This window comes from Poecilia mexicana, unplaced genomic scaffold, assembly GCF_051168715.1.
Source record: "Poecilia mexicana isolate PSO_F unplaced genomic scaffold, ASM5116871v1 scaffold_13, whole genome shotgun sequence".
Taxonomy (NCBI): Eukaryota; Metazoa; Chordata; class Actinopteri; order Cyprinodontiformes; family Poeciliidae; genus Poecilia; species Poecilia mexicana.
In genome coordinates this window covers 31,914,642-31,936,458 of record NW_028263382.1, presented here as the reverse complement: position 1 = coordinate 31,936,458, position 21,817 = coordinate 31,914,642, and the positions used below count along the sequence as shown (strand labels likewise).

General features: G+C 38.8%; 3 protein-coding genes across 5 annotated transcripts; all 3 read right to left on the bottom strand.

Annotated features, from left to right (window-relative positions):
* Positions 1-3,134: 3,134 nt before the first annotated feature.
* On the bottom strand, positions 3,135-8,008 carry srsf1a (serine and arginine rich splicing factor 1a). Of its 2 annotated transcripts, XM_088012074.1 has the most exons (4): positions 7,608-8,002; positions 6,945-7,123; positions 3,657-3,829; positions 3,135-3,468 (listed from the first exon to the last, which is right to left on the bottom strand). In XM_088012074.1, exons 1-4 carry the CDS (start codon positions 7,793-7,795, stop codon positions 3,271-3,273), a joined length of 738 nt encoding a protein of 245 aa, XP_087868200.1. In that variant the 5' UTR covers positions 7,796-8,002; the 3' UTR covers positions 3,135-3,270. The 2 variants fall into 2 exon arrangements, with proteins under 2 accessions (XP_087868200.1, XP_087868199.1); XM_088012073.1 differs by having other exon boundaries at positions 3,291-3,829; positions 7,608-8,008.
* A 2,612-nt stretch (positions 8,009-10,620) lies between these two features.
* On the bottom strand, positions 10,621-13,512 carry aldoca (aldolase, fructose-bisphosphate C, a). Its single transcript, XM_014979466.2, has 8 exons — positions 13,345-13,512; positions 13,024-13,235; positions 12,896-12,950; positions 12,646-12,806; positions 12,478-12,561; positions 11,727-11,901; positions 11,374-11,573; positions 10,621-11,272 (listed from the first exon to the last, which is right to left on the bottom strand). Exons 1-8 carry the CDS (start codon positions 13,454-13,456, stop codon positions 11,180-11,182), a joined length of 1,092 nt encoding a protein of 363 aa, XP_014834952.2. The 5' UTR covers positions 13,457-13,512; the 3' UTR covers positions 10,621-11,179.
* Positions 13,513-16,437: 2,925 nt separating this feature from the next.
* On the bottom strand, positions 16,438-21,772 carry rskra (ribosomal protein S6 kinase related a). 2 transcript variants are annotated; one of them, XM_088012071.1, is made up of 12 exons: positions 21,504-21,772; positions 20,451-20,689; positions 20,300-20,383; positions 19,485-19,553; positions 19,187-19,256; positions 18,720-18,827; positions 18,552-18,592; positions 18,441-18,468; positions 17,548-17,637; positions 17,192-17,280; positions 16,999-17,109; positions 16,438-16,902 (listed from the first exon to the last, which is right to left on the bottom strand). In XM_088012071.1, exons 1-12 carry the CDS (start codon positions 21,535-21,537, stop codon positions 16,612-16,614), a joined length of 1,254 nt encoding a protein of 417 aa, XP_087868197.1. In that variant the 5' UTR covers positions 21,538-21,772; the 3' UTR covers positions 16,438-16,611. The 2 variants fall into 2 exon arrangements, with proteins under 2 accessions (XP_087868197.1, XP_087868196.1); XM_088012070.1 differs by having other exon boundaries at positions 20,451-20,693; positions 21,508-21,772.
* Between the last annotated feature and the right edge of the window lie 45 nt (positions 21,773-21,817).

Genomic DNA, 21,817 nt, shown 5'->3' with positions numbered 1-21,817 from the left:
GTAGTTTGGCATTTCGTCAACTCCGTCAGATGCCAACTCCATCAGAGTTTAATTGTTATCAAATCTCACTTAATTGTGCAATTAATTCATTTTAATGTATTTTACATAAATTGCATTACTTCACATGTATCAAGTTTTTCATTTTACTCACTAGTTTGTCACCACCTTCAGTTCTGTGTCAACTCCGTCATGCACTGTCAACTCCGTCAGATGGACTTTTTGCTATTTTTTGTTTTAAATAATATTTATTTTGTTTATTGAGAAGCATTTGTCTGTAAAATGAGTAAAAATATCACTAATGGGATATTATAAAAATCATTTTATATTTATTTTTGTCAGATGGTGATGACAAAGTTCTGGGTCAGGTCGATTAAAAATGTAATTTAAAAAAAATTGCAACTGGGAGCCTGCACCATATCATATTTACATTTCCTAAACATTATTTGTCATATTTGCATACATAAGGTTGAGAAATAATTTTTTAGAAATATGGGAAAATTAAAACCCATTTTGTCCCTATTTTCAAGAATCACTGATAAACATTCCTTATCACTTGAATGTAGATTATCGAGCTCATTTTAATCTATAATGCAATTAATTTCTTACAGTCATGTCAGTAGGGCTGTGATTGACATCCTGTTTTTTATTTTGAAATTCGCAAAGGTATGTCACCAGCAGAATAAAACTTTCACACATGAATGTGTCTGGGAAGGAATACAATTCTTCACTAATACGTCATCAAACTTCAGGGAAAAACTTCACAACTAAATGAGATGTTTTACAGTTCTGGCCTGATAAGTATTTCAATATGTTGCTTTAATGCATAGGAAATGAATTGCGTTTGCTAAAAAAATTACTGTTTTGGTTTATTTTTGAGAGGGCTGGGAAGTAATGACTCTTACCTGGGAGTAGTAGTTAAAAAAATAAAATATACTTTTAATCAGCTAAGTCTGTTCATTGGGCAAACTGAACTTGCATTGCAAATGTCTAGTCATTCAAAAACTCACTAATATTGGAAGATCTGTCTGTATAGAATGGTTCTCAATTGTTATATTATTTATTTATGCATTATTTACTACATTTATATCTTTAAGAGGTGGTGTTTTTTCTACATATATTTTGTGAACTGCTGTTTGCACCAGAGACTTAAGGAAATGATCTTTTCAGTTATTTGTCCTGTACATATAGTGGTTTTAACAAAGTTTAATAGGCAGATTGATACCCAGAGGTTTACTTGGCAGTAGTTACAGCTCCCCTCAACATGTGTTTCTGTGTTTTAGTTAAGCCACCAAACCTCAATGTAAAGTTTTAAAACACTCCAGGAACACAGTGTAGGCTATCTTTAGCATTACGTCAAGAAAACAAAACAAAACAAAAAAAACCCTTCACTTATTAAGGTTGAGTTTTATGTATTTACATCAACCAGTCATTTAGAATCACTGAAAGATGCCATTTCTGACTGTCTGGGCTTTCAGACTGAATTTTAGCAGATCATAACTCATTAACGTTAGAAAAAAAATACTGCATTAGTTTACGTTCATCTCAAATCTAGAAGCTTCACTTAACAGAAAAAAGCCAGATATTAGATCAGCAAGGTGCAGCAAACAATACAGTCATCACTTTTTTTATTGTGACAATTGGATGTCAAAAAATTAAGAAATTGAATCATTAGTGTGTTGAGGAAAACAAAAATCTACAAATTAAATTTTACACAAATGGTTGTTTTCCAAAGTTAAACAAGTTAGAGAAATCAAAACAGCTCCAATTTGAAAATTAGCTTTTTGATGCACATTTGACCAAACTGCAAATAAAAACAAACTCCATAAATATGTTTGAAAGTGTGTTTATTGAAAATGCTAAAAGAAAGATTATGCAAAGCAAAAAAATTACAAACTATTCCCAGATTTTAACCCTCTCCCAACCTCCCCATATTTTTTTTTAAATTCCCTCATACCGGACATCTACGACTCCATCCTTTGATCCAACTTCCTGGTCCTCTGTTTCGTTTTCTTCTATATTAAAGCCATTGGGGCCTAAACCAAAAAGGGGCAAAAAAAAAAAAAGAAAAAAAAAAAAAAAAAAAAAAAAGGTGCTCTGGGACTCCCATTATTTTTGTTCTGATAAATTTGAATCCTGGAAACTCTGCTCCCGTTCCCGAGCATCCATCCTTGCCTATCCCTTCCCTAATCGATCCACTCATCCAGCTCCAAGGATTGGGATCCATTGAGCCACTCCTCCAATCAAAACCTTGAAATACCAGGAAGAAAATCAGAGGCAGACCGTTAGAATAAAATGTCAAGAGTTTTGGGCCTTTTTTTTTTCCACTGAACACAAAAAGACTAAAGAAAAAAAAAACTTTCAAAATTCCTGATTTCAAAGCATTTTTTTAACCAATGAGGATGCTCAAAACTGGGACGCTTTTAATACAAAGCAGTTTTTGTCGTTTTTTTTCTTTACATTTGACAGCAAGGATTACACTTACATCGCAACACTTGATTTAGGACTGCTTATTCTGTCAGAAACCAGAGTAGCATGTTACAGACTGTCTTAACAAAGTACAGTAACACATATCTTTGTTAAATAACATGCATAACATGGCAACCTGTCAAAATGTTCAGTTTATGGAATATGAAGCATACCATTGCCTCGACCTGATTGGTCCTAGATGTCCTATCCTCCTCCTAGATGTCCTATTTGTATCCTGACCATACAAATGAAATGTGCTCCACAATGGTTTTATTCCAAATCACTTTAATCCTTCTCCTCAGATGTCTAAAGGAAGACACAAGGGTAAAATACAGTTAAGTATCGGGCTTCAAAAAAAATTTAAAAAAAATACAGCCCACCCCACATTTATCCAAAGAGAAGCTAGTAAAATTTTTAAAAAACAAAAAAAAATTCAGATTAACACTTCCAAAAACATTGAGTGCAGCTGTCACAACTCAACATTTTTGAAGTTTCACCACAGCACATCTTGTAATGTTCAAAATCTGAGATGACGTAAAGAAGGGGAGAGAAGGAGAAAATGAAAGGGGGAAAAGCAGAGAGAGAGAGAGAGGAGAGAGGGAGTGGAGGGTACACATACACACCAAGATCATCCACAAGGACACCAGGACAAGAAATGCAAAAAAATTTTAAAAATCAATAGCTGACATCTGGATAAACTTAGAGGTAAAAAACAGAAGGGAATACATCAGAAGGTGGAGGAGGGAGGGGAGGAAAACAAAACGAAACAAAACAAAAAAATAAACCATTGATGGCGGCAAAGGTTTAAGAGCGGGAACGAGAGCGGCTGTGACGGGGCGAGTAGCGGGGAGATCCTCGGCCACGGCCTCGGGAATTGCTGCGGCTGCGGCTGGCGCTGCGACTGCGGCTCCGGCTTCTGCTGCCACGGCTGCGGGAGCGTGATCGTCCGTAACTCGGGCTGCGGGGACCGTCTAATTTCACACGAATGTAAGCAGTCTCTCCCTGGCGGACACAAGAGAACTTGACATTGAAAAGGCAACATTCCTGCCTCTGGCCGAAGTTACAGACGGGCAACGATAAGGGCTGGGTGTCTGCGTGCGACTAAAGGAACACTTCGTTACGATACTCACTGCGACGCGGCAAAGAATCATCACTATCCATGACAGATCATCAAAACCCCGTACACATACCTCATGGGAGCGGAATTTGGTGTTATCCAGCTTTCGGACGGCATAGGTCATGTCCTCTTTGCGCACAAACTCTACAACTCCGGTTCCGTCCCTGTAAACGTCAGCGTAGCACACGTCGCCCGCCTCGCGCATGTGGTCCTTCAGGTCCTGCCAGCTGCCGCTCTGAGGAAGACCTGGACACAAGGACAACACGCAAGGGTCCAACTTAGAAAAGGTACAACAGTGAAGACTGGAATATTTTTATTGTGATAAAACATATTTTTGAGAGGCTAGTGCACCTAGTAGGGCTGAAACGATTCCTCGAATGATTCGAGTACCTCGATTACTAAAATTCCTCGAGGAAAATTTACCTGCCTCGAAGCTTCGTTAATTTATGTTTTATTAGTTAGCGCACAGTGTTCCGGCCGGGACTTCATTTGCGTTGCGCGGAGCTCTCACTTCCGCCTCTGAGTTGTTGACAAAAGCTAAGTCTCAGCGGCATAAAGTCCAATCTTCAAGATTGGCCCATGGGGATTTTATTGATTGATGATAATGCCCGACTTTTTATCGTTTTTGGGGAACCAATAAGCATCCTTAATATGACTGGGGGAATACCTGGAGTACGGCAGCATTTCTCCTCCGGGGCTGCTGGTTGAAAGCGAACGGCGGGAAGAGCGCTGAGGTGAGCGGATAGCCTGAACAGGGCGGGCGGCTGAGTAGCTGATGCTTACCGTGTAAATGTAGCTTTACCGACGAACCGCACAATAAATTTAATATCCCGGTCGGGTGGCGGAGCGCATCGTACATGGCTGGTAGATGAGTTTCTGAGTGTGACCAGTGAAGGTGTCGTAAATATCCCGTATTGCTTCCCCCGTGTTCGTCCCCCGGTCTAACGGTTCGTCAGTCCGCTGGTCTATTTCCTCCCCTCCACCCCGTCTTACGTTCGTTCATTCGCCCTCTCCTCCCACTCCAGGAGGCATTTCCCGTATTTTCAAACCCAAAGCGTGACAGGTTAGGTGGCAAGGTGAGTTTAATTAATCTATTAAACTCACTGAATATGAATACATAAACTAAAAGCTGGATTGTAGACATTTTTTATAAGCATATTTGTGAGCCTGCCTCTTTGTTATTAAATTCAATATAATTTCAGATTTTTCTATAACTTTTCTTCTGGTTAACTTAGAAAGTGAGCTATTATTGTTACAGGTTAGTTTTCTAAACTACAAAAAAGCAACTGTTAGGGATGCTCAAATATGAAAAATTGGACTGATATTGATATCTGATAGTAACACCGGTATTATGCCAGATTTACCAATATTTCATTTTATAATTTTTTTTATCCGATTACTCGATTAATCGTAAGAATAATCGATAGATTACTCGATTACTAAAATATTCGTTTACAACAGCCCTAGCATCTAGACAAGGTGCCTGTTCAATGATTAAAAACAAATTTTTGGTTTTTGAAGATTGAATGTTTTGGAAAATCTGGATTGTTTTTTCCCCCACCACACCAAGTGGTGCTACTGCTACTATAATATAGTCAAAGTAGCAGGAACATGCAGCAGTAAATTTTATGAACTACTACATGAACAACATAAAACAAAAAAAGAAAAATTACGTCTGAACATAATTTCAAGATTTTCTTCTGGTAAAATTGTGTCTTTATTCTGCCGACATGACTTTTTTCTTGTAATTAAACAAAACTTGTCATAGCCTGGTCCTAATACTCCGTCAACACAAATAACTTTGTATAACTTTTCTTCTGGTTAACTTAGAAAGTGAGCCATTGTTGTTACAGGTTAATTTTCTAAACTACAAAAAAGTAACCGTTAGGGATGCTCAAATATGAAAAATTGGACTGATGTTCATATCTGATAGTAACACTGGTGTTATGCCAGATTTACCAATATTTTATTATATCAAATTTTTTATCCGATTACTTGATCCGATTACTAAAATATTCATTTACAACAGCCCTACTACAGAGAGTCTCCTTTTCATATGACACGGTGAGTGACAGTGCAGTTACAGGTCATCATATTTTTACAGTAAATGATAAATTGATACTGCACACGCTGATGTAGTGAGGATGACAAATCTGCAGTAAATTATGCAGCCGTCGCCAACATGCATCTAGACTTGAAGCACTAATTGCGACAGATTATATTGAGCCTCACATTTAAAGGCCAGAGACACACAGGACCAACCATGCACACTCATACCCAACGGAAACCTGGGGAGAAAATTCTCCCAACAGTCACGTTTATGGACTGTGGCAGAAAGTTGGAAAAACCCCAGGCATGCACATTGTTTGACATAGAGTCCAGCTTACATTTGTGATAAAAGAAAATGCAAAATCTCCCAAAAACAATGTTTGAATTCTTGTGACTTAGTCTAGCTAAGGTATTGGACCAGACCTTAACCTTACAAAGAAACACGTTTTCACTATTGAAGCCAAATCAATATTTAAAATAAATAAATGATCTCATATTATGTTACTGCTCTCTATTAACTCAATATGTACAATTTTCATAGATATACAACATAAATCACTTTAATCGCTTCTACATACCAACTCCCAGCAGAGAGATAAAGGACTCTTTCATGGCTCCTGTGATGCATTCAGGTGTTAGTCAGAATCATGTAGTTTCAAGTCAGAAAAAAAAGTTGAGGATTTATTACTGACCATAAACTCAGCTTTAGGGTTTATTTGACCATTTTAATTATTTCACTGTATATATGTAAGAATTATTAAATTAGTAGGTCTTACTTAACACACAGAACAAAAAGTGTTTTTAAAAGCTTAATTTAAAACGTTTACCTCTGCATGCATTTAAGATCTGCTTTATCTTACTATAACACCATGAAATCAATGTTATTTATTGGATAGCAGCACTTTTGGCATTTAATACTAGCTACAAGACAAGCAAAAAAAATTGTATTTCTCTTAATTTTACACTTTCAAGTATTGAGGGACAATTTTTGTAAATGAGGATGTCCAATACCATGTGCATTATTGATTTACACAGAAAAAAACTTTCAGAAATTATACTTACTGTGTTATACTTGCTAGTTTTCATATGTTTTTTTTTAAATGTGAGATACCTATATTGGATTTTGAACTATAGCACTTTTGTAAATAGTATCCCAACTAAAGATTACTTCATCAAAATCACTGGGAAGACTTTCACTGGGAAGTCTTAATATACCAGTTACAGAATGTCACAATGGTACTTTATTCAACCCTTAACATGGTGTTTTACTGAGTAAAGAGACAATAAGCAACAAAGCGTATTGCTCATTTACCTGACACAACGACCCGGTACTCTGAGCGCCTGGATGGAGGTCCATATCTCCCCCTGGGTGCTCCACCGATGCCCCCATACCCGCCTCTGGAGCCTCTGCCGCTCCGTGGGAACTCCACCCGCAGTCTGTAGCCGTCGTAGTCGTACCCATCACGTCCGTAGACCGCGTCGTCGGCGTCCCTGTTATTAGAAAACAGGAACATATTATGAAACCCATTGAGAGCGTTGATGCCGACAGCATTGCATGGTAAATACTTGGGACGGGTCGTCGCCATGTTAATGTTTCTTAATCCACGTTGGAGACCCGCAAATCACATAATGAAATTCAATATAAGAAATTGACACGAGGCTGCGCAGAAATTACACTGCCGCCAAAATGGCGCAATTAAATGTATGGATATGCATTAGGAGAGGCTGTAGATGTATGGAAAAGTGTTACGATTTCAACAACATTTATAACAGAGTATATATAGTATGTGGTGCGACAGGACAGCCGTGTATACTTTGTGAATTTAGGAACAAGTGAAAACACATGAAAGGCGAAACCACGTTTGGTAAAGAGAACAATGCACGTCCAGGAAATAGCCGGATCCCCGGATCAACGCGTTGACAACACAATGGCATTGGTTACGGCTCGGTCGGCTAGCTGCTGCTAGCGCCTCACCTCGGGTCTTCGAACTCGATGAAGGCGAATGGCGGACCTCCTCTGCGGTTCTTTAGGTCGATATCTCGGATCGTTCCGTACTTGTAGAACACGTCCTCCACATCTTTGGTGCGAATATCCGGCGGGAGATTTCCCACGTAAATTCGGCAATCATTGTTCCCAGCGGGGCCTCGCACAACACCCGACATGGCTGCTGCTAACTTCAAAAAAAAAAAAAAAAAAAAAAAAAAACTACGGACGGCGGGTTGTTTGCAAGCTTCAAAACTATGGCGTCCAAAAACACCTAGAAAACCTAGTGACTCTAAAATCAAGGATATGGAAAGAGAAACTAATCAGAAAAATGTGTAGAAAAACCTAATATCGCGCCTAATATCTCTTGAAAAGACAAATGTCTTGAAAAGTGAGGATCACTTCTCAGTGCTTCTTTAGTGATACGCCCATTAAAACACACTTCTGCCAGACCTGACACATCCGCCATAGAAACTAGTCCAGTGAAAATAAATACCACAAAAGTCACCGGTCTGATGGATTTAAATTTAAGTGAAAATAATAAGAATAAGAATATAATTAATTATAATAGATAATTAATTCGTCACTGGCTTATTGTGTTCAATGCATAAAAAGGTCAGAAAAAATGTATCTAATTTATGAAATATGAAGTCTTGGATGATTCTACAGTACTTACAGCACCTCTCACAAGCATTCTTACTCTCTGAATTTTTTCATAGGTTTTCATACTATTACTGCAGACTGTGATGTATTTTATTTCCCAGATTTTATGTGATGTAGCAGAAAAATGATGAAAGATTTTCAAACACTTTAAAATACTGTAACTATAGAAAAAAAATGTGGGCATTTTGACATTCAATTTAATTCAAAAATACTTTCCTTCTCCCAAAGGGAACCTAAATGTTACTGTAACCCATACTACACTTGGATAATATGGGTTTAGAAAAAAACTGTTAAATACTGTTGTTGACCTTCATTTATAGGCCAGCAGAATCTGTTAATAGATAGTCAATAAGGCCAACAGCAATTGCATTGATGGAGTTAACCAAAGAAATCACAAACTGTTTAGACAAGAAGAAAGTGTTAGGAAATGTTATAGATTTGCAGAAAGCATTTGACATTGATAATAATATATTTTAAATATGTTTTTTATTATTATTGTTTAAGGCAAAACAAATTAAAGCTACTAAGTGTAATCCAACAATTAACGCAAAATAATGAAAAACAATATTAATTCAACAAGTCTTACCAACAGACCCGGTTCAATACGAAGTCCCCAAATTAGCTAGTTAGGTAGTTCTTCAACCACCACATCATTACTGACCTTACTTTTATGTTATCATAATTTTTATGTCCTTAATTTAATACAACTTGTTTTACAACATTTGATTTCTATAGTAATTATAGTAACCCATCTCAGAAGATAACAAAGGGTGAAGCTGAAAGGGATCAGACAGGATTGTCCTTTCTGCCTCGTTTGTTCAGTAGATAGTAATTTCAAGCTTCTTTTTTTTTTTTTGGTCTGATTATATTTATTTCAGGTGTTTTTCCAAAAACACATCTTAACTTTTACAAGTAAGCTGGAGAGAAAAGTCGAAAACCTTTTATGTTTTCTTTCTTTAGTATGTCCAGACAATTTAGTACCAATTTATTTACTTTACAAAAATGCGTAGTGTCATGTTTTAATATGCAACAACTACTTAGTCTTTAAATTAAATTCAAACATGACAACCACAGGTGTCTGGTCTGTTTAGCAGTATATAACATATGGCTTATATAACTTGATGTTTTCTGAGCTTTTCGAGTTGCTTTCAACTCATTTCTGCTTACAACTCAATAAACTCTGATTCCACAAACTTGAGAAGATGCAGTAAGGTGGTTTTACTTTTAACAAAAGTGACTTTACTTTTAACAAATGTTGTTTTCCTGTGTTTTTACACATACGATAAAGATATCATGAATGTTTAACTGTGTTTTAAAGATTCTCTATTTACACATAATCCACTTCACATCTGACAAGTATGTTCTTGCTGTGGTTCCACCTGTTCAACACAAGAGGGCGCTCACTCCCAAATGATCAATTATGCAAACAGGCAGCAAGAAAGATTGTCACAAACTGAAAACTCCTCCGCACCAGTAGGAATTTAGCCAGGATTCTTCACTGTTTAATCGGAATTAAAATATATTTTGCAGAAACTGTATTTTAGTGTATAGTCAAAACAGGTAATTAAAACGGCATTATTTATAAATATACTAAAAAAATTTTTTTTTTCAAAATGTTAAATGAGAAACTTTATGATCAAACTAAGTCTATATAATAAGTAAAAGTATAAGTATATACTTGAATTTATTTATATATAGTATATTGTAGTTTAGTTTTAAATTAGTAATTGCTTTGCATACCAATGACAGTGATCTTGTGATGTAATGTAGACTATGTTAAATAGACATTTACAAGAAGAAGTGTTGCTTGGATTCCTATTCTGAATATTTCACAAACTGGAAGTATATGTAGGCCCATTTCTTTGTTAATCATTAGCTGTTTACTATGTCAGAATAAGTGCCCACTAATCACTTCATATTAAGTTGGGAAAGTGGTGTTAGTCTGCTGTTGCATTGGCCTATTTTTATTGATTTTATTGCTGATAAAATAGGGATGCACCTATCTGAACATTTGGGCCAATATATATTACTAATGCTGTTATAACCAGTATTACCTTACTCTGATGACACTGTGGTAAATTATCTCACTGCCTTAATTGCTTCTCTCCTTAAGTTAGACACCCCAAAATCCTGCTGGGGGGACTGAGTGTGTTGTTTGCTCAGGGCACCAAACAGGTTAGTACTGCCCCTGTTCACAAATGTAATTTATTTCACAAATGTAATTTATTTAAATCTCATACTGATAATTATCCTGTTTAATACGTTCTTATTATACCGAGTTATTCTTTCACAACAAAAAACGTGCCATTCCATAAACAAATCAGACTTCAACCGACAAGCATTTTTATTGCATTTGATGTTTATTGTACAGAGCATATTCCTATGACTGAGAGCCTGATGCATTCAGAGGTCAGCAGGGAGCGCAGGGGCTCGTTAGCTCAAAGCTAATGCCAGGCGTTATTGTTTTTACCTCTGAACAACCAGTGCTAACCGCTAAGCAAAGCACGTTCATTCAACTCAGAGAAGCAATAGAGATTTTCAGACAAGGGGATGAAGAGATTCATCCGTTTGATCACATAATTAGCAACGGACACTATTTGATGTAAACTGTAGTCCGTGCTATCAGGTCAATATTCTCATAGGATTAAAGAATTGACTGTTTGAGCACTGCATTACTTTACACACACATTATGCAGAGGAAGTAGACATTTCCTTCAGACATGAGAAGTCCTGATTACATTCCTGATTGTCTTCATTAAACATCCCAATAAAACAGTCAGCTGTTTTCATTCAACATATTCACACATCGCCTATTTCATCTAATCTAAGTCTCTACTGTACTATTCACTGGGGATATAGCATAATAAATAAAACATAAAGCTTAAAAATTATGTCTTTGTTCAGTAAGCATGGCAGGAGCCGAAGATGCGATGGCCGGCTTCGCCGTAGTTATCACCGCCGCTGTATTTCCCCTGACATGCCAAACTGTTCACCTGAGAGGAATAAAATAAATAAACTCGACACAAAAACAGGCAGCAACTTAAACCTGGCATCATAGTTGTTTTTATGTGCAGTACATATCAGGAAAAAGTACCTCTGCTCGCTTAACAAACTGCTCCGTGGCAGTTTTTTCGTTCTCCTTGTGTCCTCTCCAGGCTCTAAGGGCCGACGCCTGCAGGGCCCGGCCGAACGAGAACGTCAGGACCCAGGGCTTGGCCAGAGGGCAGTTGTTGATGGCGTTCAGGTGGACGGAGGCCTCTTCTTCACTCTGACCTCCAGACAGGAAGCAAATCCCTGCAGGGAGTAAACCATCAGCGTTTGGTGTCTTTCTGTTAGGTAAATACAGTTCTTTGCAAACGGGGATTTTACATAAAACCAGGGGTACAATGGCGTGTTTTCAAAAGAGTGTGCGTGTTTCTGGTCGGCAGTGGGTGTGGTGTGACTGACCCGGTACGGCCGGGGGAACAGTGCGGCGCATGGCGGTGACAGATGCCATTGCCACCTCCTCTGGGCTGTACTTGGTGGGGCAGCTGTGTCCAGGAGTGACCATGTTGGGTTTGAGCAGAGAGCCTTCCAGATAGACATGGTGGTCTGACATGGCTTTGTACACTGCAGCCAGAACCTGTAGCACACAAAAGGTTTGACCTGAATGTTTTTTTTTTTTTTTTTTTTTGCTAAAGTCTTAAATAATTCCATATTTTTCTGTGATGTTCTGTCCAAGTTCTTTTTTTTTCCAGTATTCCTGGGGCTCTTTTAACGCTTCAGCAGTCTGAGGAATAAAGCTTTTGACCTTGTGTGTGGTCTGTTGGGTCACAATGAACACCGTGGCATGCACTTTATGAGTTTTTTTTGTGTGGTTTCGGGAGCTGATGGTCTGACACGCTGCCTCTTTCCATTATCAGACTGTGACATTTGCCACGCTCCTCCTAAGCATTGTACTAAGACCACAGGAGGGTTTTCTCCATTAACGTTTTGGCATATATAAAAGAACAATATTTTTGTTATAAATATATATTCTCTATAGAACGTACCAGATTATGTGGTCCTGCCACAACAAAATTTAAGACCTATATATGATGTGTTTAAGACCAACTTGCCATTTTTTTAAGTTAATTTCAAACTTTAATTTTGGATACATACATTTAAGTCTTTTTAAGTGTCCCCGGACTTCCTGGCATTAAAAATACAAAAACCTCACCTTCTCCGTGACGTACTGGCACCGTTTCAGGTCGTGATCACCATCAGGTAAAATCTCTGGCTCAATGATGGGCACAATGCCATTCTACCCAAAACATCAAAGATTCTCAATCAATCTACACAGGTGTATCAGCCCATAAATGACGTGCATACTACCGATCCCTCTAACCTGCTGGCAGATGCTCGAGCAGCGCGCAAGAACATTTGCATTTTCTGTGATTGCCAGTTTTGATGGATTGGAGTCACTGATTTTGAGCACGCAACGCCACTTTGCAAACACAGCTCCATCCTTTTTATACTGCGCACAGCGCTCCGCCAAACCATCCAGACCTGCAGAGAAAGGTTTAAAGCTGAGCTGCAAATCCTAACAAAAAAAAAAAAAAAAATAGAGCCGATCCATAAAGATGAGCCGGTCTGACCTTGCGTGGTGGTTTCCCCACATGTTCCCGCCAGAGGAACGACACCTTTGTCAACCTATCGAGAGAAGAAACTTTCGATTAGTTCTGACCTGCATCGAGCTGCGCGTTCAACTGGAAAGCGGACGCACCTTGACCCCAACCAGGATCCCCCTGTCCCTGATCATTTTCACAAAGGAGACGCCATTATCAGAGTGCTGGTAGAGGGTCTCATGGAAGAAGATGACCCCTCCAATGCAGCTGTTGATGCGATCATCTGCACTGAAGAGGATCTGACGGAACTGCCTGCGGTTTTCCTCTGTGTTCTCCACCCCAACCTGGGCCAGCCGCTTGGCCATGCTGCCTGCAGAGAAAACGTTTAGATTTATCCATCAGCATCATCCCTTTGGAGTTTGGATATGGTGGTTTTAACCAGGAATCAGAGGTAAGAGGGAAGCCAGAGTTCTACAGACCCACAGACTCATCTGCAGCCAGGATGCCCTTCCCTGGAGAAACTATGCGTAGAGCCGTCTCATGGAGCTCCCTCTTCTGGGCCTCGGAGAGAGCTGGGAACTGGTGCGTCATCCTGGGACTGGTGGAAGAGTTGACCTTCTGATGATCCGCTTGCTGGCGGCAGGAGAAAGGCATTGGGAAAAGCAAAGTCAGTTGTATATTTACAAGAAGGAAAAAAAAATCTATTCTTAGCTGGAGCCTTTCCTATGTAGAAATTTAATTCTATCCAGCGGTGCAAAAAGTGGGCGCTGCTAAAGGGGGTGCCAAAATAATTGTGGGAAAAAAAATTCCAGCATTTTCAGCATTTAGCAACTGTTTGTGAATGTGTAGATAAATAAGGCAGGCTGGGAGAAGGGGTATCTATAATGTGTCTCCATACACATCAGACAGTACATATATGCGCTCCTGATTCTATCTAATGTTTTATGTTTATCACTGCAAAAAACATAAAAATCTTACTCGTAACTAGACTATAAATATTGTTCTAGCTTTTATTAGCATCAAAAATATTTATTTGGACATTTACATGTACGTTCATTAATTTTATGCATCTTTTCCATCCAATTTAAAATATGAATGGTCACTAAATCTGAAATAAAAATAATAACAAAAATCAAGGAAAATTAAACTATACAAAATATTTTTTTCATGTTTGTGTTTCAAAGTAAAAAACAAAAAATATTTTTGTATCATTTAATTTTTTTTTTAAACTTAGTGATCATTCATATTTTAAACTTGATGGAAAAGATGCATAAAATTAATGAACGTTCATGTAAATGTTCAAATAAATATTTCTGACGCTAATAAAAGCTGGAATGAAGGTTTAAAAAATGTTCTCCATGCACAAAAAACAGTTTAGGTAAAATCTATTACCAGACTGCAAACACAGTAAGCCAAATATCATGCTATCAAAAGGAAGGAGAGATAAAGCATCTTACCTCCTCTGATGAGGTGATGAGCAGTGATAGTGTCTCTCTGTCAGCTTCAGTTTGTATCCAACTCAAAGTGTGTCACACCTTACAAGAATACACCCCTGGGCGGAGCTTACACTCCCACCTCTGCCCTACATAAGTTAGAAATTTTGATGAATCATTAGTCTAGTTAGTACAATTTTCCAACATTTTCAAATCCATTTCCGACTTCTTTTTACTCAAGTGAAACAATTGCTGCATCTCTTAAAGAAAATTGCAGAAACAAACCTAAATCTGAAGCTCACAAGCAGCTTTTAGTGACAGGAATCCTTCTTTTTCTCCCCAAATACTAGTTCCTATCACTACATACCTATACCTACAGCAGCCATTAGGACTCAGGCTACATTACAAAACCTACATCATATATCCATAATCTCTGCCCCTGTTGCAGCTTTATTTAACCTCTCCCCTGAGAGGTTTTATTTTTATCTTAATTAGTTTAAAAAAAATGCCCAAAGGAAAGTTTCTGGTCTCCTGATAATTTGGTTCTCACACCCTCAGAATCTCAGAGGGTTTGTGTGAGTACCAAATTATCAGGGCTATATGTCCTCTCACTTTGATTATGAGCCTTAGAGTTGTTCAGTAGGAGATCATATAGTAATGGTTAATTCCAGGTTTTGGTCACTCCTGTGTTAACGAGGCTTTAAAGATACAGATATTAATATCAGATTGGTGTATCTCTATTGTTGTACATAAACTTCAGTCATAGTTTCACCTAACCAAATTTTAGATAAAATTCCAGCATAGTGTAGCACACATTTAAATGTATAATCATAAGACCTAACATATTTTTTCCTGCCATCTCTCTTCAGCTTAACAGTCAGGGGTTAACTGAAATTGGCCCCTGCTGTGTCACAGTTATACTCCAGGGAAACAGAAAGTCGGAGGTTAGTAATTAGACGTTCCTGGATTGGAAAGTTAAACTTGAAAAGTGACGCATACTGCTACAGGAAGATAACGGTAATTGTGTGATCAGTGACTTTGCTTAAATGTTCCACCCCCTGTCCATGAGCCCGAACCGTTTACTTCCTTAGTTAATAAACCTGCTTCCGTCGCGTGCTCAGTTATGTAACGGCGCTATTTACCAACCCTCAGGTGAGTCGACTCATCCGTCTTTTCCGGGGGACTCCTCTCTCCTCTATTTTGGGTCAGTGTGCCGGCGAAGGCAGATGTGGGTCACTGGACTGCGTGCCACCCGCACAGCCACAACACAGACTTGGCGGACCTGTCTAAGACAAAGGCCTGAGAGGGAATTCAGTGTCACGGAGGAGCCGATGCTCTCCCATTCAGCGGTTCTGAAATAGACGCATGGCTCTGCGAAGTTCAGCAATTATACTCGGTTATCTCCCGTGGGAACCTTAGGGTTTTATTTCCCGCGTTAACTAATTAAAGACGTTTAATGATGATACTTTATCTGGTGCTCCATTTTCCATCCTATTATGGATGTCCTAAATGGGTTTTGGAGGGATCCTTTAAGTAGGTCATGTGGAGGCTGAAAGTTGGCCACCAAACGTCAAGTGAACCCACGGCGCCCAAGGCTGTGGGGAAAATATTCTAACTTTTTCAAAGCCGAATGTTTTGTTACATCTAAAGCAAATACAGCATTTCAAGAAAAGAAAAAAAATACCCATAATACCTACTGTCAAACATGGTGGTGGTAGTATGATGGTATTAGAATACTTTAGTTCTTCGGAAGCTGGATAGAACCAGAGCCATGAATTCTGTTCTATGATGGCAATGATTCAAAGCCCACCAGCAACTACACCTCATAATAGCAAAACAAATATAAGTAAATATTCTGGAGTGACCTAGTCAAAGTCTGGATTGAAATCTATGCTGTGGGTTGACCTTAAACAGGCCATTTAAGCTTGAAAACTCTCTGATGTGGCTTAATTAAAACAATTTCTGTAACCTAAGGATTTCTCAAAGATGCATAAAAAAATCAAGGCAATACTCCAGGTATGTTTTGAATGAGGGAATAACATTGTAACATGATAGAAAGATCAAAAAACTTGTTTTTACAAAATATTCTGTAAGTTACAAAAGCCTCTTCTAGCCTTTCAATAAAATGCTTAAAACAGCTTAAAGCATATAAAGTTTAATACAAACGCATCCAGAAACACAAAGGTACAAAATGCAAAAAATTTGCAACATATCTGTAAATATGTAGTTTTAAAGAGAAAAGACTGACAGGCAAAACATGTTAAAAAATTAGGATGTTCGTCATACGCGTAGTGAACCGTGTCGTCATGGTTTCTAGTCCTGCTCTGCAGTCAACGCCACGTCCTCACCGGGCGAAGCAGGAGACAGTTCAGTGAGAGTTAAAGGAGCGCTCAAGGTGTTATTAAAGTCAAAGTTCTCAAACCAGTCCGCCACGGAGCCTCTCCTCGACATGGCTGCCCAGTCAGGATGGCTTCTGAGCTCCAGGAGGAATTTTACCGGTGCTTTCTGGAGGATATACGAGTCGAACGAGGCGCCCCTGAAGAAGGCCTGCGTCTTGAAGCGCTGCAGGTCACGGAGGCGGCTCGCTGGACTCTTGCACAAAAGCTGAAGCGGCGAGGAGAGGAAAGGAAAAGAAAGAGACATAGGTGTGAGATTTTCTGGCCCAGAGGTAAATGTAGGATGTTTCTGAAGCCGACTGACCTCACTGAGCAGTAGGATGAGGTCAGAGCTGAGGGTCTTTGGTGGAACATAAGAGCAGTCTCTGACCTTCTTCAACATATTGATGTGGTTCGACTCCGCTGCGAGTGGAAACTGCAAAAGGAGAAAACAAAAACAGGCAAAACAAAAACAATAAAATGCGTCGTTTGTTATGAGTGAATCAAAAGAAAGTTACCTCTCCTGTAACCAGCGAGAATAACAAAACCCCAAGAGACCACCAGTCTGCAGCGTGGCTGTACGGACCCCCACTCAAAACCTCAGGCGCTGTTTGAAAAAAACAAAATGAGCATGACTCAAAGGAATAAAAGTGAAAAACAACAGACAGAAGGAAGTTCTAATAAATCCCAAAGACAAAACGTCACAAATGTTTCGGTTTTCTAACCGGGTCAAATTGAATCCAGAGCAGCAAAGAAACCGATGATGAAGACGGGGGCTTTCACTCGGTCACAGAGTCAAAAGGAAAGCCAACATGTACTAAAAAGAGCTGGAAAACAGCAGGAACGTTCTCTTAAGAAGCGTAGGAGAGCTCACCCATATACTGAATGGTTCCGCATACGGTGAACGCTCGTCCACTTCGATTCAGTTGGCGCGACAGGCCAAAATCAGACAGGCGGAGGTGACCTGAATCAAGACAAAACACAGCAACTTTTGGCCAATATCTGCAGTAACCTTTGATTTTTCTATCCAGTTTAGTGACTGATCGACAATGAGTTCTTGATCTGAGCATCTCTGGGCATTTTGCTAATGTTTTCCTTCTATTTCCTCATTGCTTTCTGTTTAGGGTTCGTCTGATGCATTGTACACATGTTGCTGGGTCTTTTTAAAAGAGAATATCTCCATCTGTGCAGTCAACGCCACGTCCCTTTTTTTTAACGCCACGTTAAATATCGTTTAATATTTTTAAAACGATAATATTGCAGACAGGATCGGTTTCAGAAAAGTTTTCATCCAGACAAACCGCAAAAATCCACCTCCGCGTGTCGTTTTAAACATTCCAAACCCATAGGGGGCAGTGTGGTGCACAGCTAAAACCTGTCAACCAATCAGATTGCTTCAAAACAACCACAACTTCCTGTTAGGAATTAAGCATGGCACCAGGAGGTTAATTTGTATGGATAGATATGTAGGCTGAACTACTTTAAAATAGTTTATTATAATATAAAGTTTTTAAAACACGAGAATGGCGACGGAATCGTTTCAAATCAAGTTTGTGGATATGTTGGATTATTTGTCACAGACTCTAATGCATGAAGCACTAAATCTTCATTTTCCAATTTGTATTTGTGTGCTTAAATAAGCATTTGTGGTGATATTAAACAAAGTTTTCATGTGGATTAAGGGCCAAAAAACGCATAAAAATGTATTTGTTTCCCCAGATATCCAGCTACATGTGGACTACATGTATAAAAAGAGATGTGCCTTACCTTGATCACTCAACAAAATGTTTTCCATCTGAAAAATAATGGAGACAATGATGAACATAACTCAGATTATACCCAAGAAAAATAAACTACACCGTACAAGTAAAATTGTACCTTTACGTCTCTATGGACGATTCCCAGATCATGTAGGAAACCTGGAAAAGAGAAATGAATCCAGTAAGCTTCACACAAGAATAAAAATGAGTTCTGATGAACATTGTTGAACACACACATACACACACACACACACACCCACGCACACACACACACACACACACACACCCAAGGCACTGCCCAGCTCTGCAGCAAGGAGTCGAACCTGGTCCTGGTCAAACTGGCCCTTCAGTAACCAGTACGTGTACAAGTCTCCAGCGCTGCAGTATTCGAACACTGCAGGGGGATAACACAGATTAGCACAGATACTTATTAGGTCCCTGCTGATGAGTTCAATCAGGTCAGCACAGGCGGCTGAATTAATATGTGAAATTAGAAAATTGCAAGGGAAACCACAGAAAATTAGCTTTTTTTTTTCCCACCTAATGTTGGTGAGGAAGGTGAAAGGTCAAAAACACAGTCATGAACCTGACATGAATGTTTTCCACATTTGGTCACATTCTAGATATTTTTGTTGTTGTTTTCTGACAAATGTCTAATTTTGTTACTCTAGCTGTTACTGGATCTCAGAGCACTTCCTTAAAACGGAGGGCTGGAATTTGGATGTAGTAGGAATCTTTACAGCTTTGACTCACTGATAAAGAGGTGGTGCTGTGTCTGGCAGCAGTCCTGCACACTGTGAATAAACGGATGTCTGAGCTGCCTCTGCAAAGCAGAGACAAACAAACAGGAAGTGGACAAATGAGACTAACAGCTAAATGTGGAAGTAGTATTTAAACTGGCTTTGTTTTATACAATTAATAAGGTTATGATTAAATGCAAAACAATACATCCCTCCTTTAAACCTTAAAAAAATCTCTGATTTATAACAATTAATAAGGTTAGTATAATTTTTGAGAGCCATTACTTTTCTGAAAAATTGACAAAAATTACCTGAATTCTAACTTCGTCTTTCGTTTGCTCCAGCACTCCCTGTTTTAAGATCTCTGACTTTGGTAGAACCTATGTGACAACAAATGTCCATTATTAAAAGCAATATAACTTGAGAAATTAGTGCTTTATATTGTATTAATTTCAAATTAATGCATAAAAAACTTCAGCCTTGGTTTTACTGAATCTCTGGTGGGATTGTCTGGTGCTGTGTGCCAACACCTTTCAGAGCTGACCCAGTGGGACTGCTTAAAAATAAATAAATAAATAAATAAATAAATAAATAAAAACTACAATCACTTGTGGGGTTCCTCAAGGCTCCATTTTTGGTCCACTTTCATTCATAATCTATCTGATGCCCCCCAAAGCTCTGAGTACAAGAACATATATGTATGTGTCACCAGTTGGCCGTAGTACATTACAACCATTGATTCATTTTGTTCAAATTATCCACAAATGAGTCCGAATTTTCTTTAGCCTCGAGCAGAAAAGACAAAAGTCATTATTTTCTGAGCCCTTCAACTTTGAAATCACCTTCAGACATCTGAGATGTGCAGAAACTACTGTCTTTTTTAAAAAAAATTATAACTGAAAATATTTTTTGTCTACCACATTTTCATAAATATACATTTCTTTTATAATTTCTTACCTATTTGTTTCTTTTAAGGTTGTATTTTAAAGTTTTTTGTGATACTTAATTTTACCATCCTAATGTATTTCATAATTTAATGTCATTTTCTTTCTCCTTTGTTTTCCTGTAAAGCGTTCTGACTTGTCTCAAACACACTTTCCTCTTTTGGAGTTACATCTCAACAAACCTTAGCAGCCCAAACCTTCTCCTGGTGAACATCCCTGACTTTCAGGACGGGTCCAAGCGAGCCTTTAGCGATGACATCGAGAACCTGAAAGCAGAAAAGTTGAGGTCACTTTCCCACACCAGCTAGTTTGGTTTAAATACCAACTCCCCACCTGGAAACAGTCCTCTGATGGAGTGTTACGTTGTGGAAACTCTGGCAGGAAGAGCGAAATGAGGGCTGGAGGAGGTTTCTCTTTCTCAAGCATTCCTTCCCTGTCACTTGGAGGAAGCGGCTCTCGGTTCACTCCCACAGGCTGAGAAAATACAGCAGAGTGTCCGAGTCTGCGAGCGATGGAGACCCGGACGTTTGATAGAAAGCCATGACTGAAGCGACGTCGAGCTGGTGGATCCTCTATCTGATGAAAACCAAAAATCAAATCGCTTTCGTCAGTGGTGGAATATCACCAACAGAATTCTTAATTTGCCATGTCATAACTACAAACTTGTCCAGATCGAATTTCTGAGATTATTTATTGAATTTGTAAATTAAACAAAATCATCTATTTGGGCTTAATTATCTAATTATGCTTGTCTGTTATGGCTTTGACTCAAAAATGATTTACTGATTCTTCACGCCACTGTTTGGTCATTTTGGCCTGCTCTTCTTAAGATTCGACAGTTGTCAATGTTGTTCGGGATTTTCATGCCTACTTCATTTGGTCATAAAGGTTACGTAATATTTTTTTCAAACAATATTACGTTTTAAAAAATGTAGAACGTATTTAATATGCGCTCTATGTTTTCTTATCGAAGGAGAGAATTTGGTCAGTTCTCTCCCTTTAATAAATTATTTCAAAGCTGTTTTTTGTGCGCAAAAGAAAAAAAAGTGTAAGTGGGCAAATACTTTTAAAGAACAGCATCAATTCTATTTACATTTTATTTTCCACATAACCATGAAGGCTCGAGCCACGTCTGCGACAAAACCGCGCGTGGAATGATCAGAATGAAGGTCAGTACGCACTTATCCAATCTATAATCTATTTTTGACTTCCATCAATGTCCATTTGTGGAGCAAAGTAAAAACTGGACCTAGATTTATTTGTTTTATTTTTGTTGTTGCCGAGTAAAGAAAACACGTTTCACTTCTAGTTACACAAGAATCACTGCACGAACTCTGCATAAAAATACGTAACCACATCCAACGCGAACGCATCTGCATCGCTCACTCACCTTCCTGTTTTTACTGACTTCGCATCCCATCACATCCTCAAGACTTTCACTCACAAAAAAAAGTGAGTTAAAACGCAGAAAAGCAACAACAACAAAAGCCGCAGTCTTCGTGTTTTGATCTCGTAAATCCACGTGTCTGTGTGACTGGAGCTGCGTCCCGCGGATGGATGGATGGATGGATGAATGGATGTGACGCGTCTCCAGCCTGATTTGCGGGGAGATTCCGCTCCAGTTGAAGCTGTCAGATCGATGATCGATCAGCCCGCAGAGAGCCGAGCGACTTTAACCGAGATGTAAACAAAAGGAGCCG